Source organism: Uloborus diversus, chromosome 6, assembly GCF_026930045.1.
Source record: "Uloborus diversus isolate 005 chromosome 6, Udiv.v.3.1, whole genome shotgun sequence".
Classification (NCBI taxonomy): domain Eukaryota; kingdom Metazoa; phylum Arthropoda; class Arachnida; order Araneae; family Uloboridae; genus Uloborus; species Uloborus diversus.
The window spans coordinates 14,619,964-14,630,157 of NC_072736.1; the positions used below are offsets into that span (position 1 = coordinate 14,619,964).

Here is a 10,194-nt window from a genome sequence, read left to right on the forward strand (position 1 = left end):
ACCACCTAATCCCAGAAACAACACTAAGATATCCTACTGTTGCTCTGATGCGACGATATATGCAGTGGTAGAAGTAATCGACTTGTCACATATAGGACATTTTCCACAAAAAATATAGGACAAATATAGGACACATTATATGAATAGTTTCGCTATGAAAAAAGAAATAATACATACAAATTATTTATTCTTATCAATGATTTTGTTTTAAAAAAAACCTTCAAACAAAATTATAACTTACACCTGAAATGACTTTCCTGCAGTTGAAAGAATAATTTTTGAAAAAAGTGTACTTTGTAGACAAAAAAAAAAAAAAAAAAGTGAAATTTATTGATAATTAACACAGCAACTCACAATTTTTGCGGGGATAGAAGTGTCATAAACATAGCTTATATAAATATATAAAAACCGTCTTCGTGTTGAGAACTAACAGGAAATAACCAATGCTTTGTAGCACAAACATACAGATATTTTGTTCTATAAAATTCCACAAAAAGACTATTATAACATTCCGATCAGAAAATGCACTGAACACAAAAATATACCCGCGAAAACAAAAACCAAAGAAAACCACGAAAACAAAACCAAAAAAACCACGCTGGAAAACAAAACAAACTGCTGTTGCCAAACGCAAAATTCTAAAACCAACTTCAGAATTCGTTCTCGAAACTCCACCCACTACAGTGACGTCATATTGCTGTGGCCAATGAGAGAAGATGCCTGTCGGAGGATTTAGTGAGTTGTGTTTTTTAATTTGAAATTCGTTTGCACACATACTTTCGACGAAAAATCCGAAGTCAGATAGTTTGTTTACCGTTGTTTTAAAGAAATAAATTGGATAAAAAACAGGAATATAGGACATTTTCCAAAAATATAGGGAGATTGAAATTTGAAAATATAGGATATATAGGACCACTTCGACCCCTGTATATGCTAAAAAATCGCCCATCAAAGTATGACAGGTGAAAATTGCTTCTACATTTGAATGCAGCAATTGCCTATTTGGTGATATTTTAACAGTTGAAATTTTAACCCCAACTCCAGTAGTAAACCCTGAATTCCAGTAGATAGCATTCATTGTTGACCACTTTTTCATTTCTTCATTTTCTTAAAATTACAGTCTTACCAGTAAAGCAGTTAAGTTACCGGATCCAAGTCAGCCTCGTCAAAATAAAGCATTTCCTTACTTGTCAAACATTGCCACAAAATATTATTAAATTATAAATAACTTACTGAATTTTCGGTGCCTCAACAATGAAATAATGCTGTTCTGCATGCTATGGCACTAGTTTAAATGTTGGCTACATCAGTGTTACTCGATCAGTAGTTTTGGCAATTATTTATAGGAGGATATGTACTAACGGTTTTTACCTCCCGTTATCAGTGCTGAAAAGGATGGTATTTTTTTGAGAGCCTTGGATGTCAGAACTTAAATCTTATTTTTTCAGATTTAGAATTATTTTTCAATCAATGTTTTATTAATCAATATTTAAGTATTTTTCGTCTGATCTCATTGCAGATTGAAAAGAATGGACATGAGGAGAATTGCTGCATTGATGGAAAAGAATGGTTTTCATTCGGATTTTTTTTTCAAAAGTATTGTATACTTTGTTGATATATTTCAACAAAGTGCCACTTGTTCAACTGTTATATAAGAATACCATGTGTACGGAATGTAAAATAATATTTTAAAAAGATGTAAAATGCTTTTATAACCTTGTATATAGAGTGACTATGGTAAATGAGAAGCCATGAACTGTTTCTTTGTGAGGCGAGTCGGTCCTTTGTGTCTAAGGCAAAAATGGATGCATCTATTAGTTCATAGGGCTGCTTGTTTGTTATTTACAGATATGTGCTTTTGCCTCTGAATTATTTAGACGCAGTTTTGTACAAATGACAATTTGCAGACAGCAAATTTTTTTAAATCTATACTATATTAAATTTATATTCTCACTACAAACTTTAATTGATACAACAATGTAACTTTGAGCCTTCCTTTTACATTTCCGGACATGGAAATATTTCATTTTTATTTTGTGGTTTCCCCTCATTTTCAACTTAGAGCGTACAATAAATTAATAAGGCACTAGTGACATTATAAAACGCATGCATCAAAATCCCATCGTTATTTTCCCTTCTCCCCTGCTAGATTCATTCAGATGGAATCGTCTTTAGTTGGCAGATTGCCCACCCAAGACATTTGTGGTCAGACTGTATGTATATATATTCCTGTGAAAGTCCAAAATCTGGTATATAACTAACATTACCGGGTGAATAACAACATTCATGTACCAAAGACATTGGCCGAAAGCAACTATTTCCAGCAAACCATCAGACACAATTGTCAAACTGAAAAGGTGACCATTCTACAATTTTGGTCTCTCTTTCCCAGTAACATATATTTTTCAAGAACATCTACTTTACTTTCTTACAAATCTACAATGTTTTTTTTCGTTCTGGTAAATCTGTATGAAAAAAGATTGAAAGTGAATGTGTGCTTTTGTTGTCCTTTATAAGTTTAAACCACTGCCCCAAACCTACTTTTTAAGAATATTTTTCTAAAACTGAATTATTGTTTCACATTTTTTAAATATTATTCCCAGAAATCTTTTTTTAGCAGATTGTTGAATCTCATTTCAGAATCATTCTAAACACCTTTGCATAAATCAAATACATTTCTTTCTTAACAGATTATTATTTTACAAAATGGAAATGTTATTTATCATTTTACATTTTAATTTACTTTGCTTGAAAAGAAAAGTTTTAAAATGGAAAATTTAAGTGCTCATTGGAGCAAAAAATTAAACAGCAGTTGCAATCACATTATTTGAATGAAATAATAATGATAATAAAAACATGCTTCCAATAATTATTATAACGCATATTAACTTTTTCGCTCGATAAAGATTCTAAAGTCTTAACAAATAGCAGGAAGAGTTAGAAGATTTCACTAGTGACTGTATTTGGAGGGGGGGGGGGGAATGAATAGTAAAATCCCTATTGATGGAAACAAAATGTGTATCTAGAAAGCTTTATCATCAAACAAAAACATACCATCAACATAATTTTCTTACTAGTGAAATTTTCTGTTTCCAACTGTCTGCTTGTTTCTAAAATGTAATATGTTTTACTTGTACAATGAATAAGAATAAATTCTTTATTTACAATTTACGTTTTATGAGTTGAATTTACTTTGTTCTGTAAAATATAGGGTGTTTATCAAGTCCTGCAGCATTATTTAAAAAACAAGAAAAGAGCATTTAAGATTTAAATATATATATATATTACTCCTTATCTCATAAAGTTTTTTTCCCAATAAGAACCATATAAGCTAAAGGCATGTAAGTGGATCTAACATCGAAAACTGAAAATGGCATCTAAATAAAAGAAAAAGCTCCCAGGGATGCCAAGAGGAGGGGGGGGGGGGGGGGGGGGGGTTGAGAGTCAACCACCTCTAAAATCTTAGGTTTAAACAAATGTTGGCAATTATGAGTTTATATTCCATATAAAAATTGTCAACCAAATCTTCACTTCCAGAAGGTCAATTTTGGCTTTGCTGGTGCCAAGTTGAAAATCTAAATCTTCTCAGAATTCCAAAGGTCAGGGTTCATACTCTATTTGGATGAAAAAATTCCATGACTTTTTCATGACTTCAATGAAAATTTTCATGACCTCGTTATACGAAGAGAATAGCACTATTTAATCTCAAACTTGGTAATATTTGGAAATGAGCATTAGCAAAACGTCTATATGAATGCCACAGCCTCATTGAAGCACTTACTCGTAATGGAAAAAATATAAGTGCACACTTAAAAAACTAAACTATTCTTATTTGTCTTCATCATATAAATTTAAGTTAAGTAAAAATGCAGCGAAGCGAATATGACGATGCTTAAATGTCTGATATTTTTTTTAAAAAACAGGCAGAATGATATTGAATGGGACAAAGGTCATCACTAAGTTTCAATAAATTTGCTTCAAAAGTTACCTTTTAGTGTCAACAGTGCCTTTAATCATCCACGTAACTTGACAGTATTTTGGTTCTTTGAATAAAGTCACATAGTTTGGTCCTTTATGTTTCTAAACTAGAACTTTTTTGAAAAAACCATTCATTAATGAATCAATCTTCTGATTCAAAAGTACATTTGTTTTAATTACAAATTTGCATATTTTCAAATACATAAATTAATGGTTCAGAAATTCCAGAACACGTTTAATTCCCGACATTGAACGTAGCAGTGGGTCGTATGGATTAGTTTTGTGTGTCGTATGTTGGGCACTACTGTTTTAGAGCATTAGAATTCCTCTTTTTCTGTATTCTATCGCCTGACTTAAGATCTTTATTTTCTAAAACATTCAACAAATTAAGATAAACTCTGATAAATTTAATAATAAAGTCCTTACGAGTGATGGAATCGAACTCGCATGCAATTGAATTGCTTTTTTTTTGAGTGGGCGTGGCAAAATTAAGAAAGTGAAATTTTGCTACTACAGAATATGAAACATAAGAAGTGTTTAAAATAACAGTAAATTCAAAATAAGTGATGTCGAGGCAGTAAAATCAAATCGCAAAAAATGGCAAGCAGCTGCGACAGGAGTGGATGCAATGAGATTTCAAAATTTAGATTTGATTTTGGATCATTCAATTTTCGACTTTTAATAGCTTTTATGTGCTATACTGTTAAATCACTCAAGATTTCTAATGCTCCTTTAGCTGCTGTTCTTTTCTCTTTGTCCAGGAAATTTTTCCATGACTTGAAATAAATTTCCATGACTTTCAATGAAAATTTCAATTTTCCATGACTTTTCCAGGTCTGAAATTATGTTATTTTTTTTCCATGACTTTCCAGGATTTCCATGACCCGTACGAACCCTGAAAGGTGCACACATAGAAGTGGTTTAACAATGTGATTAAAAACTTTTTGAGATAAGGATTGGGGGGGGGGGGGACAACTATGTTGGACCAAGGATTGGGGGGGGGGGACAACTATGTTGGACCTTGTTTTTTTTTATGAATTTTCTACACCAGTGCAAGAATTTATAAACAGTCTTTGCTCATTGTTTTTAAGTAGAACAATTCATAATTGAAGTGTACTAAATACAAAGGATTCAATGACTGCACATATATCAATTCTCTTTTTTTATTAAAAAGATGCTACTGTTAATATAAAACTTACAATAACATGCAACATTTATCCATCTACAAAATTATTTGTTCAATTCAATTACAAGACAATAGTGACACAACACTAATATGTTTTAAAAAGTCCTTTACACACCTCAAAATTGCCAGACTATGAAATGAAGGAAAACATACGCAGAAGAATAGGTACTTTTGTCAAACAACATAACATGCGATGTTGATTACCAGATCAACAAAAGGGAGGAGTATGAAATGGCCAATTTTAGTGGATAAATAAATATTTTAAATTCATGAGTGAATGATAATTGTGAGTGTTTTTGATTATTTGCAAGACACTAATGAACTTGAATGAACAAGATTGTAACATTTTAAACCATATGCCATGAATGAATATTACAACCTTTGTGAGGATAATGTGATATATTTAAGGAAATTCACATTCTCTTTCAATTCCAACAAACTTCAGTTGCTCAGTTGGACCATATCTATAAACAAAAAAACATTTAAGTTAGAGAAATTTCTTTGCATACTTCAAAAAAAAAAAAAAAAACTTCAAAAATTAATTTTTGAATTCTATGTACAGTACAAACGCGATATCTTGAATCTCTCGGGAAAGAAAAAAAGTTTGAGATATAGAGGTTTGGAGCTAAAAAAAAAAAGTATAAAAAATAAGAAAAAGAAGATAAATGAGAGATAAATAATAATAATAATAATAAAAGGCATTGTAACTCTCACAATGAAATGTAGATATATCAAATTGAATAAACGACAAAAAACTAATAATACCTTTTAGTAATTTACTAAGTTTTAAAAGTACACATTCCTCTACTTCAGGATAAGCACATTTTCAAATATTCTATTTTTTTTTACAATTTCCTTGAGCATAGTTTTTTTAATAGCTTGACGGTTTTTTATTATTGTTGAAAGTGTACTGGTAGGGATTTTCAAATCAGCAGCAATTTCAATTTTCTTCAACAGCATGTTTTCATCAATAAACTTAAAAATTTCAATTTTGCCCTAATTGATAACACACGCTTTTCACCAGCCATTTTGCAGGAGTTAAAAATCAGACTGAAGAAGAACGCATTTTGGCTTGAAAACTGGTCAACTACAAAAACTCGACCCCTTGTTGTCAAAGCGAGTGCATGTTCCAAACCAGAAGAAAAGAGAAAGAATCTAACTTTTAGAGAAAACCAGGGGTAGAAGTGATCGACTTGTCACATATAGGACATTTTCCACAAAAAATATAGGACAAATATAGGACACATTATATGAATAGTTTCGCTATGAAAAATAAAATAATATATACATATTATTTATTTATTCTTATCAATGATTTTGTTTAAAAAAAAACCTTCAAAAAAAATTATAACTTACACCTGAAATGACTTTCCTGTAGTTGAAAGAATAATTTTTGAAAAAAGTGTACTTTGTAGACAAAAAAAAAAAAAAAGAACAAAGTGAAATTTATTGATAATTAACACAGCAACTCACAATTTTTGCAGGGATAGAAGTGTCTCAAACATAACTTATATAAATAAATAAAAACCGTCTTTGTATTGAGAACTAACAGGAAATAACCAATGCTTTGTAGCACAAACATAGATATTTTGTTCTATAAAATTCCACGAAAAGAAAAGATTGCAAAAAGACTATTATAACATTCCGATCAGAAAATGCACTGAACACGAAAATATACCCGCGAAAACAAAAACAAAAAAACACGAAAACAAAACCAAAAAAACCACGCTGGAAAACAAAACAAACTGCTGTTGCCAAACGCAAAATTCTAAAACCAACTTCAGAATTCGTTCTCGAAACTCCACCCACTACTTTGACGTCATATTGCTGTGGCCAATGAGAGAAGATGCCTGTTGCAGGATTTAGTGAGTTGTGTTTTTTAATTTGAAATTCGTTTGCACCACGTACTTTCGACGAAAAATCCGAAGTCAGATAGTTTGTTTACTGTTGTTTTAAAGAAATAAATTGGATAAAAAACAGGAATATAGGAAATATAGGACATTTTCCAAAAATATAGGAAATATAGGACGATTTTCATACTTTTTTTGAAAATATAGGAAATATAGGACCACTTCGACCCCTGGAAAACAGACAAAAGACGTCAGCATCCCCCTCATACCAACGCTACCCTATTCTCTTATCCCCCCCCCCACCCAATCCTCTATTTTCATACTTTCCAGGAAAAAAGAGTGAAGGACTACATGCAGATGTCTCCATAACTGGTTCTGCTACAAAATTTTCCAATGGAAAAGCATCAATTAAACCTTGCATCTGTGGCAAAAATTTTGACATAGCGGGGGTTCCGTAAAATAAATTTCAAGACAATTATAGAAAAAACACTTGAGGGTTTTATGCAAAATGCAAGGGAAAAACTTTTTTTTGAGCTATCAAGGGTTTCTATATAAGGAGGTGAGAGATATCAAGGTTTGACTGTACAACAAAATAAGGAATAAATTACACAATAAAATTTTCTTTTATCTGGACTAACTGGGACAAAAGGCAGTCCAGAGAATTTAAAAAAAAAAAAAAATGGATAATATGGGCAATACGGAAAACAAATTCTTAAATGACCAGACTTACTGCTTATTACAACAAAAAACATGTTTTGTAACATACAGGGATGTGCCAACCAAGGCCCGACTAACTAAAAATGAGACCCAAGGCCCACAATAATTTGGAGGCCCCCTGAAAGCTATTATTTTAAAAATGCATATTTTTTGTATAGTTTTAATTTTATGTATAATTCTTTAAGTAATTTGGGGCCCCTTAGGAAGAGGAGGCCCCAGGCCCAGGCCTAGTAGGCCTGTGCGGTAATCAGGCCCTGGTGCCAGCTGAAACCCCCAAAGCAGAATACTACTAAATTTGCGACGTACGTCGCAGAACAGATGCCTAGGCTGCAGAACAAATTCTGTTCAAATGCAAGAGGAAAACTCAGAGAAATTTTCTGCAGGAATTCTACAGGTTTCGCTGAAATTTCTGCAGAAACTGCAGATTTTCTACAAATATCTTTCAACACAAGGTAGAATTTTGCAGAAGTTCCGCAGATTTCTTTAAATTAAAAGAAAATCTAAAACTCTTGCAAAATGCGATAGTTCGGCGGAAAGCTCGCGAAAAATGTTGAATTTGATAAGTCATTTGCAGAAACTTAAGATTTACTTTGAACTTAAAGAAATCTGCAGAATTTGTGCAAAATTCTACATTGAGTTGGAAGATGTGTGTAAAAATTGCAGAAATTTCATATTCTTTAGAGTGTGAAATATATTCTTTAGACTATGAAATATAATATTCTTTAGAAAATACCAGAAAAGATTCTGATTTTTATAGCGTTTTTGGTTTTCCTTTTCCTTATTTTTCCCAATCCATCTTCATCCAGTGCAATTTTCTCTATAAACGTAAGTTTTGGAAACATGCCGACATTGAAACACGGCCATCGCCGAAAATTGCATGCCTTGTTTGAGATTTCAATCCCTTTGCATCCTGAAAATATTTCAATTATTTAGAAAGTGTTTTATTATATGCTACCCTAACTCGATTGATTTTATTTACTATTTTAGTAAGTTAGTTATTTATTAACATGATTTTAATTGCTCCTTCATGCCATGTAAAATTAACCAAAAAAACGAGGTTTGACACCTAGGTTTGGATTTTAATAAAATTCTGCATTTTGCTCTTTTTATGCAATTTAGAAAGCATATAAACTATTTTTGGAGAATTGTAATCGGTTTATGCCACAGAAATGCATAGCAACAGTGAAGTTTTTAACACTGGAAAAAAAAAAAACTCCTGTATGAAACAATTTTAATTTAGGGCTCCCGATTTGTGTAAAAGGTCACGATGGTTGCTTGCGTATACAATGCTTGGTACTTGCAGAACAATTTTGGTCAAATGATTTTACGTTGCAGAACATCGTCAATTATTCTGCTTTGGGGGCTGAAACCCACTTCTGGAGCAATCTCAGGCACGGGAAAATAGTGACTTTGGAGCAGCTTGGCTCACCAAAAAGTATGTTTTGTAGAAACTTGGAGAACGAAAATAGTGAAATAGTGTAATTGGAGCGGCAAAAAGTATGTTTTGAAGTATGGAACTACTATTACACACAAATTATATATATATATATATATATATATATATATCTACTAATAATAAAGCTGAAAGTCTGTCTGGATGTCCGGAGGATGTCTGGATCTCTGTGACGCGAATAGACCTAGACCGTTCGGCCGATTTTCATGAAATTTGGCACAAAGTTAGTTTATAGCATGGGGGTGTGCACCTCGAAGCGATTTTTCGAAAATTGAATGTGGTTCTTTTTTATTCCAATTTTAAGAACAAAATTATCATAAGATGGACGCGTAAATTACGAAATTATCATAACGTGAAACCGCAACATGGGCACAAGCCAATTGGTGAGAAAATTCACCATACATTATTTGTTAATATACAGGCAAAGCCATGTGGGTACAACTAGTGTATATATATATATATATATATATATATATATATATATATATGTATATATATATATATACACACACACACACAATGAAATAAAATCCTGTGTGAATCACATAAAAATCCTCTTAAACATTTGCTTGAAGGTGAAAAAAAGCGTTAACACAGTCAGGGAGGTGCCGACCAAAACTTGCTTTTGGAGCAATCTTGGGAGCAGGAAAATGGTGAGTTTGGAGCAGTTTGCAGCAGCAAAAATTAAATTTTGCATTAATTGAGAGCAACTATGTATATTTCACACATGGAAACATGTATGACATTATAAAATAATAAATACATGATGAAATAATACCTATTTTAAAAATGTTTGCTTTTATGTAACATATTCAAAAAGGCTTTTATAAAAAGCACAAAAGAATGGTTAAATTTCAAATGATTTTGAGAAATGTCACAGAAAAGGAATTTTTTAAACACACGTGAAAAAATATATGAAAATGTGAAAAAATAAAAAATAAAAAAAAAAAAACATTTTAAGACAGACTAAGAATATGGAAAAAATGCCTGAATCTGAGAAACTTGAAATG

At 31.7% G+C, this 10,194-nt stretch overlaps 1 protein-coding gene across 1 annotated transcript in view; it reads right to left on the bottom strand.

Moving 5' to 3' along the window:
- Positions 1-5,139: 5,139 nt before the first annotated feature.
- The window catches only part of LOC129225237 (histone-lysine N-methyltransferase E(z)-like), a gene marked incomplete in the record, with an annotated part of 16,670 nt that continues 11,615 nt past the window's right edge, over positions 5,140-10,194 (bottom strand). The window contains 1 exon segment of the mRNA XM_054859810.1: positions 5,140-5,628. Within this exon segment, the coding sequence (XP_054715785.1) occupies positions 5,568-5,628 (61 nt within the window).